At 41.5% G+C, this 21,835-nt stretch overlaps 1 protein-coding gene across 1 annotated transcript in view; it reads left to right on the plus strand.

Annotated features, from left to right (window-relative positions):
* The first annotated feature begins 1,994 nt into the window (after positions 1-1,994).
* KCNN4 (potassium calcium-activated channel subfamily N member 4) overlaps positions 1,995-21,835 on the plus strand; it is a 55,102-nt gene continuing 35,261 nt past the window's right edge. The window contains exon 1 of the mRNA XM_075191684.1: positions 1,995-2,703. Within this exon, the coding sequence (XP_075047785.1) occupies positions 2,413-2,703 (291 nt within the window). The 5' untranslated portion in view covers positions 1,995-2,412. The remainder of the gene's footprint in view (positions 2,704-21,835) is intronic.

Raw genomic sequence — 21,835 nt, forward strand, 5'->3', positions numbered from 1 at the left:
GTATGTGAGGGGGTCTGAGTGGCATGTAGAGGTATGTGGGGAGGTCTGAGTGGCATGTGGAGGTATGTGGGGAGGTCTGAGTGGCATGTAGAGGTATGTGGGGAGGTCCGAGTGGCATATGGAGGTATGTGGGGAGGTCTGAGTGGCATGTGGAGATATGTCAGGAGGTCTAAGTGGCATGTGGGGAGTTTTGTAGTACATGTGGGATCTGGTGGCTTGTGGGTGTCTGAGTGGATGTGGGGGCATTAAGTGGCAAATGGGGGTATGTTGGCATGTGGAGCTATTTGTGGCAAGTAGAGTTCTGAGGGCATATGAGACTATTTTGGAACAAGTTGGAGGTCTAAGTGGTGTGTGGTGGAATTTTGTAGCAAGTGAGGGCATTTTGGGATGAGTGATATGTGGGTCCTGAGGTTGTTTTGGGGCTGTGTTTTCATTGGTAAAATTAAGGGCAGTGTGTGGCCCTTTTGAAGGTTTGAGGGCCGCAGATCTGGCCTTTGAAGTATATCTGGTTGCTTATCACTGATATAGCAGAATGAATGGACCATTGTCCTCCCAGCTCTATTTATAGACTATAAACATTGTATCGCCAGAACTTTGCAGCGCTGCAAACACAATTCATTCCTCCACGAATCTCTATATGCAGATATTTTGCAACTATTTAATTTCTAGTTATGAGCAAGACGTACATATAAAAGATAGGCAGTAAACATACAAAATAGATCATTTACTAACCAAGTGTAAAGATGCAGATTCTCATCGCAATTACATTTAATAATCTAGTACAAGTTTGACATTGAAAGCCACTTTCTTATAGCTTGATATATGTTACTACAATTAAAGAATTTCCCTTTGTTAGCAAATAGCTTTCAGTGGCTTTTATTTCCCTATTCACAAGAGCTCATCTAGAAGATTGATAATAATATACATCAAGATGTGAGTTGTCTGCTATGGTATTTAAGCTTTTTTTGTTCAGATCTTTGTTCTATAACTTCGCACCTCTTCAGATTGTTCTGTCTCCCTGCACATATAGGTGCACTTCAAGCTTGCAGAGGTGACTCCAAAGATGGAAAATAAGGAGTACACCTTGAAGTATGCTGAGTGAGCCACATAGGTGTCCAGGGCTACATAAATGGGATCCAGTGTCTAAATTGAAGACAGATAAAAAGCTAATTGCTGATTGGTGGCTATGGTTCAGTGCACATTTTGCACCTAAATGATTTTGGAATGACAGCATTAAAAGTAAATTGTAAGAAAACTTGGTAATACAAGTCCTACTGCTCATAACGAAAATCAATAAACTTTTGTTTCCAGTATGTATGGGCAAAATAGAAAGTGTGTTGTGAACTACAGAGCCCAGCATGCAAGGCTTGGTTTTAGTACAACAGCTGGAAAGCTACAGTTGAATGGAAGTTACTTTGATACAAGTAACAAGATGGGTTTTTGCTACATATACAACATCACTATTAAATAAGTGACAATTTATCTCTATGCAATGAAAACAAAAATGTAGTTTATATTACAGGTGTATAGTTACCAGATGTCATTAATTTTAAATATTTGCCTCTGGAAATGTTTATGTCTCTATTTTGCAATATTAAGCAACAATAATAAACAACTGCACAATACAATTCCTTTTGTTTTATATATTGTATGTATTTTTATAGTCAATAAACATATCAGAATGGGGATCACGTTGCACCAATTTGCACATGGATCGTGCAGCAGGAGACAAGCTTAGATCCAACACTCAGTACCCAAATATTTCAGTGAGCAGCCACTACAGTGTACTGATACCTATTGGTAACACTGTCTCAGTGCCCTGGGGCAGCATCTGCCCACCCCACCCGCATTTAACAACAATAAGTCATAATAAACTTCTTCCTGACTTCATAACACATATCACTCAAAACTATTTGCAGTTTTTTATTTTAGTGCCACCTCCTCCCTGTCCCCCACCCCCCCTGCAGACATCGTCTGAACAAATAAAAAACAAAGTTAATAAGCAGGTCGTGCAGTATGAGTGGGACAGATAAGGCAGGAGGAGAACAGACAGCTGCCAAATGACAACTCACAACGGAATGCGTAAAAAAGTACGTTTGTAAAGTGAGAGTTGCGCAAAAAAAAAAAAAGTGCAACCAGAAATGGATAGAGAAATGCAAGAAGTGTGAAAGTCAGAACAGTTGCAGGGAACTATAATTAGAGGGATATAATTAAAAGTAGAGGAAAAGTGAGGATAAATTTAGGATTTTTTTGGGGGAAAGTAAGGAGGCAGGTAAGAAGTGGTTGAGGGAACGGAGGAGTCTTTTGTCCCCTCCCTGTTGCCAAGCGAGAACACAGGAAACTGTGGTTTCCTTTAGCTGTCTCTAGTAGCTGGACTGGGCCGGGGCTCACGAGTCACTGCCAGACGAGCACATGGGAAGGAGCGGCTGGCCTCTGTTTACAACATGCCTTCCTGCATCCCAAGGGAACTCAGCCCGCAGCGACATGCAGACCAAGGAGCTGACCGAAATCTCCATCCTCAACTCCCAACCCAAAGTGGACATCCTCCGGGAGCCCCCCTCAGAGAACCTGCGCAAGTTGAAGAAGAGGAAAGTCTTGGTGGAGCAGAAGAAGAGGCTGTCTGCCTGGACTCTGTTCCTGGCACTGCTTGGCATCCTTCTCATGGTCTTACACACAGAACTCCTCTGGTTTGGCACCTGCCAGGTAAGACCACCAAGCGACCCTCTAACTTTGCACCTGCTGGGTTTTGGAAACGCTTTACAGGAAGCAAAGGGGGGGCTGGAGTTTGCTGCAAGAAATGATCTGCAGCAATTTTGTTTTTGGAACTCCAGGGTCAAAAAAAAATCCACCTTTGCTTTATTTATGTGTTTTGTTATGGGGCAACCTGCAGAATACATTTATATTTGGCTAATAATAAGGTTTTAGGAGCAGGACATATTTCTGATGATCTCTGCATAGATTCTGCAAATTTACAAAACAGTTTTTCTGCAACTCTAGTTAAGGATGGTGCAAATGAAATGAATAATAAATAAGATGTGTTGACTGACAAGAGCCATCTACTCGCTTTTCTGGCTACTAGATGAATCCTCTGAGCACCTCATACAGATCTATTCGCTGACTTATCTCCAATGTGTTAAGTGTCCTCTTAACACTAAGTACATTTTAAGTCCCTACAGCAACTAAGGTGAACGTGTCTCACACATTAGTCCGTTATACTCTACTGAATAACCTTTTAAAAAAACAATTAATTTCCATGTCTTCTGCCGTAACATTGTATAAACCTTAACTTTGCATAGCTTTGAATATGATGTTTGCCTCTGTTCTGTTCAGCTTGTGGCTTTTGCCCAGCTGTTAAGCAGACTTGTTTCTGTATCACTTTTACTGTTGGAAACACATTCACTTTTTGCATTGCTGACTATTACATCATGCATATTTTTAGTCCAGTAGTTTTTAGACTTTTGTGTGTTTACATTTGTGTATTTAGTTTTAAAATATCTATTTTTGTTTGAATCAACAAGTAAACAATAACACAAAACTTTTAGTACAGCAGTGTAGTATATTTGTTGTATTTAGATAGTTTGTATCTCACATCTTATGATATTGTGTATGCATTATGTTACAAGTTCAATGCAATGTGGAACATATATGTAGATGAAAGAATTTTTGTCATCATTGTATCAATGCAAATAGCAACTGCAGGGTCATAAACTCTACATTTGCCAGATGAAGTTGCAGATTTTAATATATACAGCTTAAAAATGTATTTTAACACTCCAACTTACCTTTGTTGACTTAATTCAATATAAGACCTTAACCACTGGTCACCACTAACCGCATCCACAGCCACCTTGGTCCTAACTGTAAACTGTTAGACTGACTACTGCCCTTGACAGAGTCTACGGGTCTGGTTCATCAAGGGACACCTTTTTAAAATATGTTTACAATTTGTTTAACTCATTATTACTTTTTTTAAGGATGTTCTACTGAACATCTACTGAATGTCTACTGAAGATAAAATACATTTTGACAGTTGGTCTTGATTTCAAACACATGTTATAGCATGGATAGGAGACTGTCATCACTAGTAATCAGACTAGCCCTGTAGCTGGAGCAAGAGATACGGCAGAAAAACAAGTAACTTTATGACAATCAGAGCTGCACTTGATTTTGGCATGTCACTACTATATATTGACTACGTCAAATGGCCCTTCACCACACCATTCACTCCCCAAAATCGTAGGCTATAGTAAGTGTCCTTTGCGCGCTAAATCGGAGCAGACAATGCTGCATTCACGGACGTTTCTTCCTGATCTGGGCAGACGGAGAGTAATTTTATACATGATAGACTCAAAATCAGCAGATAGGTGACTTGATAAATCAGGCTATACATATTCTCTGTCCTTTCACTTATAACTGAATATAATGGGCTGTACTACAATATAATAATATAATGAGCTCTCTTTAGAAGTTGCAAGATAGAAGTGTGTTTGGTTTAATAACATAAGGTAGTCTTTACAAGGGGAGTGTATTAGTCACAAAATTTTAGGTGGAGAACCTTTCAGTGAGTCTCTGGAGGGAGTATTCTTAATGATATGTTACATTCAAGAACAATTAGTCACTTTTTGGAAAGTTCAGGAGTAATTTTAGAAAATACTACTTTATGGCAAACAAAAATTATTGCACTGTGCATGTGAACAGCTTGTGTCCGTATTTAAGGTTTGCAAAAATCTTTCACTTGTTTCCCCTCACCGCTAACGTCAAAGTGCAGTACAGTAATCCTGTGCTGATGCAAATTAACCACGCCCCTTTGAAATGCATCTTATTTAAGATTACAAGTCTTTAAATACCTTGGTTATGAGATGTAGATGATGATGGTAATTGTAGAAATTGTTGCCCTGGATGGCAGTTGTAATGTTGCATGTATAGTAAGACGTGTGCAAATGCATATTTGGTTATATGCACAAGTGGCATATTTACATGCAATTCTACATCAGTCCCATAGTTTTTGAAATTCGAACAGGCTTGATATAAAGACAGGTCTATATTGGTAGCTAATCAGTAGCAAGTAGCATGGTTCAATGTATCGTCAGGTTTCAATTATATAACATTGGCATTTATTCTGCAGTTTTTGAGGACACAGTTCCATGTCAGGCTATCAATTGCAGTTTATACATAAACAGGTTGGCAAAGGAAAAACACTTGTACACAATCACCATTGTGATTGTTGAAATCCTGGCCAGTTACTGCTTCTGACCTCATGAATAACTATTGTAATTAACGTCTCAAGAGAGTCGTTGGCAGTGTAAGAAGTTGTGCAGCATCTGCAGGTTTCTGCGGCGGCCAAAATGATTTGTTGTATCAAACTGTACTAATTAAAGATTTCGGATTATGGGACAGGGATTTTAACGAGAAGCACTGGTAGATCCCACAATGCCCTGGGGGCGTGGCTTGCTGTATGCTGATCGGAACTTTGTAGGAATGTGTGTATGATCCTGTTGTTGAGGGTGTAGTTAGGGTGGATTGGGGTGTGGTTTGGGTGGATCAGGGTAGGAACTTATTTTGTCCCGATTTTGCCTGGATTAATGTTGGGAGTTATGCAGGGGCAAACGCAGGATTTGTAGAGGGGGGTTTCCACACCATGCCGCCAGTGGGCATGACCAGCATGCATGGGGGTGTGGCTATAATTTTAGACAGTGCTTGGCTGCTCTCCAACTCTTCCTAGCCCCATAATATACATGGACAATAATGCGTGCAGTACTGTTAGGTGCATGCAGCTCTCCCTTCTCAAGCAGAGCTGTGTGAAGCGGGGGCAGGGTCCAGCCACCTCATTTATACTGTGCCACAGGCTTGGAAGGGGGTTTCCAGGCACTAGGAACCCCCCTCGGTTTGCCTATATTATGGTACAATGCAAGGTGTCTCCATGGATGTTACTGAGACATCTCACCCCAAATTGAATCTCCCCTACAAAATGAATTGAAGATTTTTGCAGTGTTTTGTTTATATTTTGCATTTTCATGATCCTATTCAATAAATATTAACTTACTGAGCCCAGAGAACAAGAACAAAAAACTAGAATAGCATCCAATGTAGCGAATAAGATAAATTATACAGTACGTTTGGTGAGTATTTAAAAATAAGACATTCCCAAGGTCAAATGTCTAAAACCTGGGATAGTTCCTGGAAACTAGGATATAGTTGACAACTATTCTATATTTATTCCAACTTGCTACACATGTAGAACTCCAGCTATAATCACCAATATAGTTGTTACAGAATTTGGTGCAATTCTTTTAGTACAGCGGATGAGTCAGCTCCGCAGACGGGAGACTCACGGTATAACTGTAAACCCTTTTCTGACAAACGATGAATCAGCAGAATTGTGTAACCATCGATAACTACAGAACCAGCTGCCTCTCCAGTCTGTCCTCTGGCAGCAGATGAATGAACGAGGCAGACCGCTTGCATATTCTCATGAGAAGTAGTTAACTTTTCAAACCTCTTTTCTTATAACCATAGGGCTGAATATTTAATGCAAGCGGCTGTACTGACTTATCTGTACGGAATCCAGCACTGTATGTAAATTGTAACCACATTCTTCATAGAATTATTATAAAGAGTGAAAGTAACATGCTTGGGTTTTTCTTATATACTTCAGTAAACTGTTAGAGCAAATATTTATTAGTTTATTTTGAAAAATATAATGGTGTTGCAACATTTTTTAAATGGTTTATGGAGACACTTTGAGGCTGGTCAGGTGTACGTATATCCGAATACAGGTGCACTATAGTCCCATTAATGACCTTTATTAGGCAGCAAGGTGGCGTAGTGGTTAGCACTTCTGCCTTACAGCACTGGGGTCATGAGTTCAATTCCCAACCATGGCCTTATCTGTGAGAAGTTTGTATGTTCTCCCCGTGTTTGCCTGGGTTTCCTGCGGGTGCTCCGGTTTCCTCCCACACTCCAAAAACATACTGGTAGGTTAATTGTCTGTGTTTGTGTGTTTTAGGGAATTTAGACTGTAAGCTCCAATGGGGCAGGGACTGATGTGAGTGAGTTCTCTGTACAGCGCTGCAGAATTAGTGGCGCTATATAAATAAATGGTGGTGATGATGATGATTGTAGGAAATTAGGGAACTTTGCAGACTGTGTAATGAACTAAAAGTATCTCTGTTTCGTTATCCATTATATCTCAGTTAAAAATGATACATGACAGCTACAGTCTGCTGATAATCATAACTGAAGCCGAAATTGTCACACGCACAGGTCAGCTTATCTGGGGCACAGTTTTATATCTTAGTACCAACTATACAACCTGGGTCGTTCATTATAGCATTAAAACAGCAGAAGTGCTTTGTGGGGACATATTATATTATTATGTAATATTTAGATTGGATGTTTGGGGCATACAGGAGTAGGGGTAATCAAACATTGCAAAAACTTCCTGTTATATAGAACAAAACACCTAAGTCAACTCTCTGTGTCGGGGTCACAAGTAAAGCCGACCACCCTTGTCAGCCAGTTTGCTTGGCCCAATATTGCTACATATAAATTTGGTTATTCAGTCCAATACCTTAAAAACCAGTTTTGCCCATGCATTGGTGGCCATATTCTTTACAGAACCATGATGTCCGCACACATTGAGTACCAGACAATTGTCCCAATATGTCTGTGTAAGTGGTGCCATGTTGACCCCCATTGCTGTGCCATATGGTTACTTGTATATCCTGCAGACTGCCAGGATTGTGCCGTATGTGGCTGACTTAACACATGGGGAACTTTTGGAAAGTTTGTTGGGGTAATATGCGTGATTGCTTTAAAATGAAAAAAGGATGCGAATCATAGGGGAAAGCATCATTGCAAATCAATGGCCTGATCCATCAAGTCACGTATCTGCCACGAGTTTATCGTGTGCAAAATCATTCTACGCCTGCCCAGAACTGAGAGATACCTCCGTGAACGCAGCCCTGCCCGCTCTGTCTTAGAACGCAGAGGACAGGTACTACAGCCTTATTCTTTTGGGAAGTAACCAGGACGGGGAAGCAGCGTTTTGCTGTAGTCAGTATACAGTAGGAGCGTGCAAAACTCAAGCACATGCAGCCACGTCCGAATCAAGCTGTGGCCATCTCAAAGTTACCTGTTTTTCTGCCGTATCTGTTGTTTCAGCTACAGGGCTAGTAATAACGATGTCTCATATGCATGCTATAACATGTGTTTGCAAACAGGGGGAACTGTAGAAATGTATTTTATGTTTAGTAGACTTTAAGAACATTCTAATAAATGTTTTTCATGGGTTACAATTGTTTTGTTTTTTAAAAACCAAACTTTATGTAATGACGTTTTTTATGTGCTTGATACATTGGGCTAGATTTACTAAGCTGCGGGTTTGAAAAAGTGGGGATGTTGCCTATAGCAACCAATCAGATTCTAGCTGTCATTTTGTAGAACTTACTAAATAAATGAAAGTTAGAATCTGATTGGTTGGTATAGGCAACATCCCCACTTTTTCAAACCCGCAGCTTAGTAAATATAGCCCATTGTGTCTGAACTTCTTTTGTGGTGAACATAGAACAAACCACACTTGCAATTGGCCCCTATGTCAAATACCCACAAATGCTAATAACAAATTGTGTGAATCATGGATGGAGTTGAGTTTAAGGTCAGCATAAAAAGCATTTATAAATCACGTGTTTAAGTTTAACACAGCATTAAATAAATAATAATAAAAAAAAATTCAATGTTATTGCTGGGCAATTCTTTGCAAATTTTCCATATTATAGGCTGCGTTGTGAAATTTTGTCTCAACCAGATGAGCGCGGCGCCTGTAATGTGTCACTGGTGGGTAGAGAGTATTTAAAAAAAGAAGAGAAATAACTAAGTAGAAGAAGTCTTGTGAGGTTAAAAAAACACCTTCCCGTTCGTCTGAGAGTCTGGTGAGAAGACCGGGCAGCTCTCTGTCTCTCCACCATTAGTTCCCATCCTCCACACCGGCACTATATGAGCTTCACACTGGTCTTGAATGCTCACAGTGCTCTACTAATTGGGGGCTGTAACAACTTAATTAAATAGCCTCTAGCTCAGGTCTGGACAACCTGTGGCTTTCCAGGTGTTGGGGGAACTACAAGCCTCAGCATGCTTTGCCAGCTGATAGCTGGCATGGTTTGCTGGAATGTGTAGTTCCACAGGTGGTTATATTACACTACATATATATTTGTATGTATATATATATATATATATATATATATATATATATATATATAGGTGTCTATTCTCTTTAAAACTCAGTTATAAAGCTTAACCCCAAAGAGAAGTGTAGGCTTTGGCTGTGAATGGGTTAAAGTTTTATCATCTCCAGGTCTCTTTCTCTCCCGGGCTGCGCTGTTATGCCAACTTCCACGCTGGCATATATTCCTGCATGTCACATGTTGCCCAGAACAATAGTGACTTGAACAGCCCCATAGATCATTACTGAGGACAACTGAGGGCAGACAAGAGGTTAATAAGCTTAATGCAGAGTGACTGCGCTCCGCAGCACTTTCTGTTGTTTACAGTCACTTCTAACTTAATCCCATATGTTCAGCCAGACATAAAACATTATTATCCAGGCTTTTGGATGGACCGTATTCATGACTGGGAGAGACAAATATGAGAATGGATTTTGAGAAAGTGATTCACACTGGACGAGAGGTTCGATAGGCAGAACATTTTGATTAGCAGATTGTAGGAAAAAGGTTCAACAATAATGTTCTTCACTTGGCCTATTTGTGTAGCTGAGTGTAACTTTTTGACCTTTGTTCATAGTAGTTTTAATCTATGAAAGGATTACAGTGTGCTTCAACAGGATTACATACAAGAAGTCTGGTGTGCATAGTGAGAAACGCTTCCTTTATGTTGACAGTGTGATCTCAAATAGTTCTAGTTCTGATAAACCATACTTGACAACTTTTCCTCGTTGGCTTCAGGGAGATCCGGGGGGAGGTGGGTGTGCGGGAGCAGGGCTTAACGAATCGCATCATTTTGGCCCCGCCTCCTAAACGATTGTCACAATTTTGGCCAATTACAGCAGGGGGTGGGGCTAAGATGGCGCAATATTTGCGTCATTAAGCCCCACCCCCACCACTTATCTATTGCGGGGTCGAGAACTGAGAGGTTGACCTGCTCTCCCGGGAGGTCTCCCAGAAATGTGGGAGTCTCACGGACATTCCGAGAGAGTAGGCAACTATGCGTTAAAGAAAAGCAGCTAATGAATCTCTAGAGACTGAAGCGTCTTTTACATTTCTGTCTCCATTACTAAGTCATGTTGTCTTACCTGTCAGTCTTTGATTAAGTCTTGGTCTCCATGAAAATGGCCACCTCCATAGACATCAATACATGGACATAGAACACAATTTCTGAACTGTCATCATGCTGCCACAGATGACGAAGCCAACCACGTCTTGTACTGGCTCAGCATCAGGGAGAATGGTTAAAATTGAGGGCTAGGGGGGGCAGCATTTGTCTTTCTCGCCCCAGGCGCTAGCATTCTAAGTTACGGCTCTGCTGTCCCTCCTGAATCAGGACTGTCCTGTCTAAACCAGGACTGTCCCATCTAAATAAGGACACTTGGGAAGTGGTGCTATGGGAAATAAAATAGAATGTTCTTCTAAATGGAAAGAGCACAAGTCCTTTTCTTTTTAGGGGAGCATTACCATGTACAGCATGTCGTCACAGACTTGATGTCGCTCATGGAAATTATTTCTTAGGATTCATAGCTCATCAGAATGTTGCTGTTTAGCGGGTCCAGAAAACCATACATAAGGAAACAGAGAGTTTATTTATATAAAAAAAACAGTACATCAGAAAACATCAATTTTGACGGGACTGTCCCATTTGCTGACCCCGAAAGGAGTGGGGCTATTTGATAGTGGACGTGACTTCACTGAAATGAGGAGATTGGTAAATCGGGCTTGGCTTTGGCTGATAGTGGGCAAGCTTTGGGTGGATTTAAAGCAATGCTTTATGTTTAAATTTCATTTTGGGTCGTCGGCAGTTGTTTTGAAATGTTGGGCGTTGGATATCTATGGATCAGATCCCGGTGGTTAGCTGTAACTCCAGTGGTGGACAATCTCTGAGAGTAGCTCAAAGGGAAAATTTCATCATGATATTCCCAAATTTATCGTTATCACCTTGCTGCTTATATAATCTTCCCTTGTAAATGTCTTAATTCTTTTTTTTGTAACGTTTCCATAAACACTGAGACTTCTCGTAGCTGAAACAAGATGTCATTGTTGGTTATGGAAAGCTACAAATAGTTGATACATTATTACTTTATAGGAAACAATGGCAGTTAATTCTTCATCAGCTACGAGCAGTGTGAACTTCTCAGGGCTCGTTCACACCTATCCGCTGTTCATTTGCTAACTAACGGCTGAAAAGCACACTTGACAATAGCATGAATGGTTGCTCATGGGCTTGTTCCAACCATTGCATTCTTAAAGCTACATTTCAAATGTTAGAAGGCAGCGCTATTTCTCATGAGTTAACTTGCACTACAAGTAAAATAAATTGTTTTCATAAACGTGCAAGTCATGAAAAGTGTACGGAAAACACATTATAAATGCTTGCTAGTTTTCACGCGTTTTACCAATTTTCTCAGCACACATATGAATGATCCTTTCGGTTTTATACCCATCTGCAAATGCATAATATTTCAAGAGAAAACTACATTTTTTAGAATATTTTGTGCAATAGATGAATATATTTTAACTTTTGATGAAAGAACATCCCAAGTACTTTTTTTTAATACTAATTCTAAAGATAGATGTGCATGGGCAGATTGCACTGATCTGTTCAATGCATGTGCTCTTATTCGGCCTTAGTTCCTAGTGAGATAATGTATTGTTATCAGTGAGGTCACTACTTACTAGTAAATTAATAAGTTGCAGTCCCATCAATATAAAAAAAAAGATATGACAGACAAGCTGTTCTGTGGAACTCCAAAAATTGGTGCCTGTGTTGGGTGCCTGCACTGTGTATATCAAAGAATTCCTCCCAACATTTCATAAGCAAATATGGGACACAAATAAGCCCCTCCCATGATTTACCCAGATCACACCCACATCCACTCAAACCACTCCCACATTACCATGAGGCATGGCCCTTTTGGGGTAGACAAATCAACCAGGCAATGAGTCCACTTTAGGACCAGATCTAAAATCAAGGTTGACCGAACTCTGCAACTACATGCACAGAAATTAGGGGGGAGGTTTTATTTGTAAGATCACTCACATTACTCTTCCGCTCGTTATTTGAGCAAAATACAAAAAGATAATTGTTCACCAACCAACATCTGAGAGATTGTTTTCCAATTTTTTAAAATGCCTAGGTCTAACTGTGACATGTAAACTGCGATGTACCAACTCAATAGCTTGTATTTCACATAATTATTTATTAACCTCAATGAGTGAACCTTATGAATTTCCTTCTTCAAATTAATTTCAGTTCTCTGAACTTTCCTCAGGCCATTTGGAGAGGGAGAGTCACATAAAATATCTGTAAACTGAAACAATATTTTATGAACTGCTCTATAATATTCTGTGGTGTTGCCAGTTCTAAGGAATTATGCTTGTCTTTGATAGAGTTGTGATTTTAGCAAGCGTTAATGTGTTTCTCTTTTATGGAGCTCTTTAGTATCAAATTAAATACATTTCCAGCGTCAGAACTTTTTTTTTTTCAATTGTATGTGCTCTTCAGCAACTTTTATTAAGGACCTTGGGGGCATTTCCAGCAACCAATCAGAAATCTGCTTACATATTTTTAGAAGCACAAGATAAGTGACAGAACCTAATTGATTGCCAGGGGCAATGCCACCTTTACATTTCGAACTTCCCTCTGTGCTTTTCAGCCATACATTTATTTTATCAGGCGTTGTTTATTTCCATTGCCCTGGGATATGACAAACAGTTGTATCCAGTGAAGAGAGCACAGTAGAAATAATATCGTCTGCCTGATGTTACATATACATGGCTAAAAAGCACAGAAGGAAGCAAGGAAGGAAAAAAATAGGAATGCAGTTAGTCAAAGTTTAAGGACAAACATGCACACTAATACATTAAAGTTGCCTGAAGGTGGAACACCCTTTAAGGATGTGGCATTAGTGAATTGATATACGTTTAAAGCAGAAACAAAATTATATTTGCCTGCTTGTTGGACCCCCCCCCCCCCCCCTTCCCAGAGTGAAGGGGGATGTGCGGGGGGCGAGGTGATGATATTTGTGTCATGACGGCCCTGTGAGGGAGGGGAAATGGTATCATGATTCGCAGGCCATCCGGGAAGGTAGTCTACACTTCCTGTAGTCTTGGAGAACTTCACAAAATTCGGGAGTCTCCCGGACATTCCAGGAAGAGTAGGGAACTATGAGAAAAATGGAGGGCCCGCGTTGTTACGGGGAGCAATGAGTAGAGGTGTAGTAGATAACCAGTTTGTGGAAAGCAGCATAGTACTTGCCAGGATCTACTGCCTATTTGCCGATTTTGTCTTTCTCTGCTCCGGGAGATCCCAGAGGGCAGGTGAAGTGCGACTGTAGGACGATTGATGCAGTTGAGTCATTTTGCCGTGAGGGCAGGGCCAAAACTAGACAGATACTACAAATCTCTTCCTGGAAGCCCTCATCCCCCCACTTTCGCGATAGTGGGCATGTATGAGCTTCTGTTTATGCTATATAGCTGCCATCTGCAGCCTCTTTGAATAAGAGTTCAAATTTGCCTGTCCTTAACAAACTTCTGCCTGCCGATTGTCCCATCTGATCACTGATAACATTGTATCACCATTAGTCATTTGCATGTACAGGCCAGGGTAACAAGCTGTGTGTACAGATCATTAACACAGTGTTAGAATAAATAAAAAGGTGAAAGTGGGTTTAAAGCCCAAACATAACGTTCCTCCACTTGTCACTTTCTGTTCCCTAGGAGCAAATAGAAATGTAACTTGCTCCATCAGATGCCATGAATAAAAAATTGTCCCTAGGTTTATTAAGCCATTTTCATTATCATGGCAGTATTCAGGGGGAATTAATTACACTAACTAGGGATTTGAACTTGGAGTTTGGGAATTACAGCCTTGTCAGACACCATTTCTTATCTTGCCTGTGCCCTGAGTCTCGTGCCCCAAATGCCCACCTCTAGTTACCCTGCTTCACTCTATACTATAAAGTCGGCCTCACACAGGCCAATATGATTGCAGGATTATTTGGTCGAGATTTGGTCCCTTGGTCCATCCTCTAAATCACTTCTGGCTCAAGTATTATTGTGGTCAGTGGTGGCTCACAGTGGTGGGGTCATGAGTTCAGTTCCTGAAGAGTGCGTTATCTGTGTGGAGTTCCCCGTGTTTGTGTGGGTTTCCTACCACACTCTTAAAACATACTAGTAGGTTAATTGGCTGCTAAAAAAATTAACTCTAGTCTGTCTGTGTGTGTCTGTTAGGGAATTTAGACTGTAAGCTCCAGTGGGGTAGGGACTGATGTGAGTGAGTTCTCTGTACAGCGCTGCGGAATTAGTGGCGCTATATAAATAAAAGGTGATGGTGAATATGACCATATACAAAGAGGTTATCTCATACTTGCCAACTTTTTTCATATGGCTTCCGGGAGCTGCGGGAGGGAAGTGGGCATGTAGGGGACGTGGCTCTGGAAATCACGTCATTTTAGCCCCGCCCCCATGATGTAATGAAGTGGGCAGATCAGGGAGATTGCCACACTCTCCCGGGAGTCCGGGAGACTCTCGCGAAATGCAGGAGTCTCCCGGATATTCCGGGAGAGTTGGCAAGTATGGGTTATCTTCCTGCTATGATTTTTGCCATGTCAAATTATGATTCTCTCAATATTGAGACGACCGTTATCAGTAACTCTGTCCATTTTCAGCCCACACACACACAGTGCAATACGGGGTCAGTTATCTGATATACACAGTAGTATGACAGCATTTTACAAGGTATCCTGTAGGACTCACGCAGAATTGTCCGCTAAATACTGCAATATCGCAGCGTCTTACAAGGTATGCTTACTAGACCTGTAAGAAAAAGACCCCCAGAGAAGCATTTGTGAATGCTCATCCGCTGCTGCTTATCAGAAGCACTGACAAATATCAAGGCGCACATTAACTTTACTTACCTAGACGAAGCATTTGGTGCAGTGTAGAGATTTCACTCGCTGGAGAGAGTGGATTTCCATACAAAATAGTTTCACAGTAGTTCTCATGTACATTTTATTGAACGCCATTTAAATGCCGTATTCCGACTAAGTATAAGCTTTCTTTTTGGATAGAAATCTATATTATATCCCACTGATGTTGGGGGAATGTCCTGATTCTGGGGGACTGTACCGATAACTTGGCAAGTTTATATTCCTACCCTCCGTCATCTCCCAGAGGACAAGTGGCCAGTGTGGGGGAGGCACGGTGCCATGATTTGTCGTGTCCCCACATCCCGCCGTTCAGTGCTGTCATTTTACGGCATTGCGCAGTGGTGGCTTGAAGCCATGATTGGACGAATCACGTCATCAAGCCCCCTCTCCGCCCACTTCACTAGAGAAATGGACCGGAGGGGGGCTGCTTTACCTGAAAGACTCCCCGGATGTTGGGTGTCTCCTGGACATTCCAGGAGAGTAGGTAACCATGCGACAACTAGGACTAGTAACAACCCCTGGGAATGTTAGGAGGTATGTCCCACTCAATACAGTGATGTTGGAGGGCGCAGCCATGTCGAGTTGTTTTTAGGGGAGGTGTGAGACATAGGAGTTGGCTTAGTCAAAGTAAATGTAGAATATGTATGGGAGTCTGTGTACCAAATATATACAAATTCATGTAACTCAGACTTCTGCTTTTATAATCATCATCAGTTATTTATATAGCGCCACTAATTCCGCAGCGATGTACAGAGAACTCACTCACATCAGTCCCTGCCCCATTGGAGCTTACAATCTAAATTCTCTTATACACACACACACAGACACACACATACAAAATTCCCTAACATAGACACACACACTCACACACAGACTAGGGTCAATTTTGATAACAGCCAATTAACCTACTAGTATGTTTTTGGAGTGTGAGGGGAAACTGGAGCACCGGGAGAAAACCCACGCAAAGACAGGTAGAACATGCAAACTCCACACAGATAAGGCCATGGTTGGGCTGTGAACTCATGACCCCAGTGCTGTGAGGCAGAAGTGCTAACCACTAGGCCATTGTATAAGCCGGTTTTATATATGGTATCAGGAGTCACAGTTGGCCACATACATTGGGCAGATACCGCCGTTCAGCAGTTACGCGGAGTGGCTGGGTCACTCGCCGGTTTACGATATTGCCCAAACACGTTATTATTGATTTTACATTGCTGTCCTTGTGGGGCCATTCAGGAGAGGTGATCAGGCCAATTTGCCAATAAATTAATCAATATCACAGTCTGTGATCTGCATAACATTATCCAGATTCACAATGCTTCTTTTATACAGGAAGACTAGTACAGACATGACTACCGCAATAAGTTACTACAGAAATATGTTTGCAGGTGCTGGCCTTGTGTACAGTGTAATTTAAGGTAGGGCTTGATATGTATACAGTGCATTATACAGATCTGTGCAGGACTTCAATACGGTTTTGTAAAAATGCATTCAGGTCAAGAGAAGTAATGGGATGTAGTCAGTCCGGCGACGGTGAATATGTCAACCTCAAAATAGTAATAGTGTAAATGTTAACATATATTTATTCTGTGTTTAAAATGTGGCATTGTGACTATTGACAGTCGAGTCGACATTCAAAGGGCAATTGCAACAGCAACCGGCAGATCCACTGGCTAACCCGCCGGCATTACAGCCAAAATAGTTGTGTAAAAAACAGTGCCCCCCCCCCCTCTCCCCAACTGATTAACCCTAGTGCCACCAGCCACCTGGGGCAGGTGGCACTTTGGCAGGGGCACCCATAGTTTGGGGTCCCCCTTCTAGATTAACAACCAGCCCCAGTGACAGCACGGGGCTAGACTCCCTAGGGACATGGGGGCTGCAAAAAAAAACAAACCCCTAGGGGTAGCCAGCCCCATGCTGAAAGAACTAGGGGTAATAAAAAATATATTTTTATAGTAAGCACACCATTTTATTTTGGTGCAGTACAAATCCCAGCATGCTGGTGCTTGTAGTACAAGAATCACCAGCATACCCATGGCTGCCTGGGCATGCGGGCACTTGGGGAACCCTCCCCGGCACGATTGCGTTCAATTTACTTTAAACTATTCGTCCCGGACAGTCTCCAATTGGAGTTCCTGTCCCTGCCAAAGAATAGGCACGTTGTATAATTCCTTATCAATGCCATAAGACAGTGTTGGCTAATCTGTGACACTCCAGGTGCTGTGAAACTACAAGTCCCAGCATGCTTTGCCGATATATAGCAGCTTATTGCTGGAAGGGTATGCTGGGACTTGTAGTTTCACAACACCTGGAGTGTCACAGGTTAGCCAACACTGCCATAAGAAATAACTAGCGTGAGGAAAATGCGATAGTTGATAAACAGAGCCCCTGCTGAGACCAGCATCCACTTACACAACACGAGAGGAAGTTATACTATGTGGAAAAAACAAGGACATTGTCAGGTTAAAAAAAACTTCCACAAAAGAGATCTCTCCATACAGTCCGGAGGCAGCTGCCAACGGCGGTGATTATTGGCCTAAAATACTGTACTTATTCACAGAGCTTATAAAGGTATGAGAGCATGAGGTGGAAAAACTTGGACGCCATCCATAATGTTTGACAATATCGTTGGTTCACATCCGTAATGAATGTTGCATTGTGTGGTGTATTGTTTTATGTTACCTCAAAGGGAATGGAACACTTTTTAGTGTTATGTTCAGTTTCAGTCACAGCATTTTCACATAAAAAGCACTACGCTGTCTTTAAAACCCCCAAATAAGGATGCGTGTATTTTACCGTGAAAAGAGAATGTAACACCTGTAATTCATTTATTTACATGAATATTATAGAGTGGCTCAGGCTAACAATGACCATCAAAGCACCCTTGTCGCTGACATAGCAGAGGCAGCCATTTTGTGAGGTAAATTATGAATCATGAGCGACGCTTGAGGTAATATGAGAATTCAGCCAATCAATTCACTAGGAGCTAATGACATCATCGAGCCCCTTTGTGCCTTACTGATACCACTAGTTTATGATGAGTTGATAGGCTGCAGTTTCATAAATATTGGTTCGGCTCACAAAATGGCTGCCCCACTGTGTGTACACAATGGACACACTTCGATTGTAGCAGCAGATCTATCAGTTAGCTGCAAGGGATGTAAATTGTCTGACAAGTAAAATAAAAATTTGTTGATTGGTTTTGGAACTAATGGTACCTTGGTGTTTAAATTCTACAATTTAGATTATTTCTGCTACTGGAACTTTTTTGTGCATCAGTTCAAAGTAATATATAGAATTTAAAACCAGTAATAGATTTTTATACATTTTTTTTTTTGTAGCGTAGTATATGAATTATTCACAATTTTTGTGAAATTTAGTTAACTAAAAAAAATATGATCAGGTCTTAAAAATGCTGTTTGTATGGTGTCCACAGCAAATTGATTGTGTAGTGTTGGATATTATATTGGCCACCCACAATGCAATCTTCAACTGCCAACTAACCTAACCACATACGTTGGTGGCCAAATTCCGCCTGTCCGCTGTACAGGAACCGTGTTGATTAATGAGATTGTACTGTGCACATCTCCGTACCTCCAACTACTGCACCCATTCTGAATCTGGAGACAGCCACACCCTCTCCTGAAGGTCAATGTTGGCCCGAGACCCCTGACCATTGCTATCGGCACTCGCTGAGCGGAACATACATTCAAACATTTCCAATAGGCGGGGACAAGGTCCCAAGAATCAAAATCGTTACATCCCCCGCACATGCCCCTTGGCTAGTCGTCAGGCGTGTGCTCAGTGGAACCGATAGCCCAGATCTGAGCTCTCAGTCCCACTATAAAGAAAAAGAAAAACAACATTAAACAATAATTTTAACCTATTATGCACAGTTGCCCTACTCTCCTGGAATGTCCGGGAGATGCCCGAATTTCTGGGTGTCCTCCCAAAATCCCGGGAGAGCGGGGCAACCTACCGGATCGAGTCCACTTTATTAGTGAAGTGGGTGGGGGCGGTGCTTAGTGATGCAATTATTGCATCATCGCAGCCCCGTACCCTGTTGTAATTGGCCAAAGAGGAGACATTTGCTTAGGGGCCAGGGCAATTTGGTGAGCCCCGCCCCCACTCGCCCTCCTCCCCCTGGATCTCTCGGAGGTCAACGAGTCAAAGTTGCCAAGCATGCTATTATGGCCACCCTAAGGTGGGGGAAACATAACAAATATTGCTGCAGTGCTGCCTTGATACTTGTTCAATATACTTATCAATGCAAAGGAAGCAATCGTCGGCCTTTCTTACCGCTTGCGGTGTTATGTGCGGCAGTAACCCTTTCCTGTATTGGGCAAAGTGGGAAAAAAAAAGCCCTATCTTGGGCCAAAACACTAATGAATAAATTGCACCTTTAATAAGTTGTCCCTTTATTGCTTAATGATGTTTTTGTCAGAGGTAACTCCCTACAAAGAAAATTATCCACATTTGCTCTGCCAATAGGACTTTTTGCCCCTTAGATAAATTAGATTAAAAAAACGTATCTATAAATCATGGTACTGAGGTTCTGCAGAGCGTCAAAGTTTCCCTCTATCCAGTGACAGGAAACCAACCGCAGCTTTTCCTAGCTCAGAGGAAATTAGATGTGTAGCTAATCAAAGGGAGACTGAGCCACTGACCACAGACTTTCTGCAGAGTTTAGGTTTGTGCCCTGATAATGTTCAGTGATACCAAAAAAATATACTACGATATAGTCCAAGGAAAACATAAAAGTAAAGAAAAAATATGTTGTTTAACACTAAATATAAGAACTTACAGAGTATATATTTCTATCAGTGTCTTGTTCTTATGTTCTCCCTCTTTAGAATGTCGTTATCGCTGGAAAAATGTTGTCAGAGACTAAACTTAGCCATGGACAGCGGTAGCAACAAAGCCACCTAACGACTATAGATAAAAAAAAAAGACTAAGAAAATCATTGTAGGGGAGCACCTTAACAAAAAACTCCAACAAAAGTTAAGAATTTATAATGAAATCTTCATATTGATAATAATTTATTTAGCCAATGTATTAGAAAGCAGCTAAAAATAAAATGTGGCAGCGTTTCAAGGGCGTCTCTGCAGGAGTGTGGCAGAGTACTGGCATTTAGAGTGCCTGAAATGTGCAGATATAAGGAGAGAATAAACTCTGGTTTCTATGGCAGATATATGCTGAAAGCAGAAAGCGCTAGAGGGCCATTGCCCCATCGAATTTGCAAGACTACTCTCTCGGAATGTATGGGAGGCCCCTGAATTTTTGGGGAGTCTTCCTGGACTCCCGGAAGAGCAGGCTTCTGATGAAGACAGGACTTAATGACGTGATTTGCTATGCAGTGGATCTCAGCATTACATAGCGGGGTGGGGCCATGGTGACGCGATTGCTTCAACATGTCCCTCACAAACCTGTCACCTGACCATCTCTCCGGGACCTCCCAGAGAGGAGGTAATAAAAGTTGGTGGGATAATAAATTTGTGTAAGAGGCTTCACATTCACATTGACTGAGCAACACGCACAGTGGACTTCCACACTCCACTTTAGCTTCCACACTCCACTTTAACTTCCACACTCCACTTTAACTTGTACACTCCACCTTAACTATATACAGTTTTATTAAAGGTGTGTACGTTTGGCATGGTTCCATGGCTTTTGTTTTTATCTTGCTTTGTGGTTTTTTTTAGCACATTTTAAAGGCCTGTTCAACAAGCATAGTTTCATTTTTTTATTTTATCGCCTCATCTTGACTTAAAATGACATTTTAGTTTGTGGATACTTTTCCACTGAATGTATTAACCGATGCCTGGTCTTTGCTCTTCCAAGTACATTCTATCTACCTTGATGGTGGTCGCTTCCTAGAGCAGGTGTAATACTTCATCCAGATCTTGTAAAACAAAACTTTTTCAAATATTTTTAAACAGTAAAGTTTCACAACATGAATTATATATCTGCTAACTGAGGTGGATAACATACACTACTTAACTTACACTTTACACATTAAACAGATATGTGAGGAGACACATACAACTACATGATTTACTGTCAGTTGCAGCTTAATAATTCTGAGCAGAATGTTCATGAGCATTAGAGTGTGATAACCCTATAATGCTGCTAGGAGTATTCTCAGTGTGCTTTTTAGCAGTGGTGCCGATTGGGGTGGGTACAAATTACATGGGCTTTCTTTGGGGGGTTACCACATACTTGCCAACTCTCCCTGTCAGGGAGACTCCCTGAACTAGGGGTGATCTCCCTCACTCCCTGAAGAGTCTGGCATTCTCCCTGATGCTGAGCCAGTACAAGACGTGGTTGGCTTCGCCATCTGTGGCATGATGACACAGTTCAGAAATTGTGTCCTATGTCCATGTATTGATGCCTATGGAGGTGGCCATTTTCATGGAGACCAAGATTTAATCAAATACTGACAGGTAAGACAACATGACTTCAGTAATGGAGACAGAAATGTAAAAAACACTTCAGTCTCTAGAGATTCATTAGCTGCTTTTTTTCAAGGATAGTTGCCTACTCTCCCGGAATGTCTGTGAGACTCCCGTATTTCTGGGAGACCTTCCGGGCAGCCGGAGAGCAAGGCAACCTCCCGGTTCTCATCCCCGCAATAGATAAGTGGCTGGGGGCGGGGGTTTAATGAAGAACGGATTGCGTCA

The sequence above is a fragment of the Mixophyes fleayi genome, chromosome 11, assembly GCF_038048845.1.
Source record: "Mixophyes fleayi isolate aMixFle1 chromosome 11, aMixFle1.hap1, whole genome shotgun sequence".
Lineage (NCBI taxonomy): Eukaryota > Metazoa > Chordata > Amphibia > Anura > Limnodynastidae > Mixophyes > Mixophyes fleayi.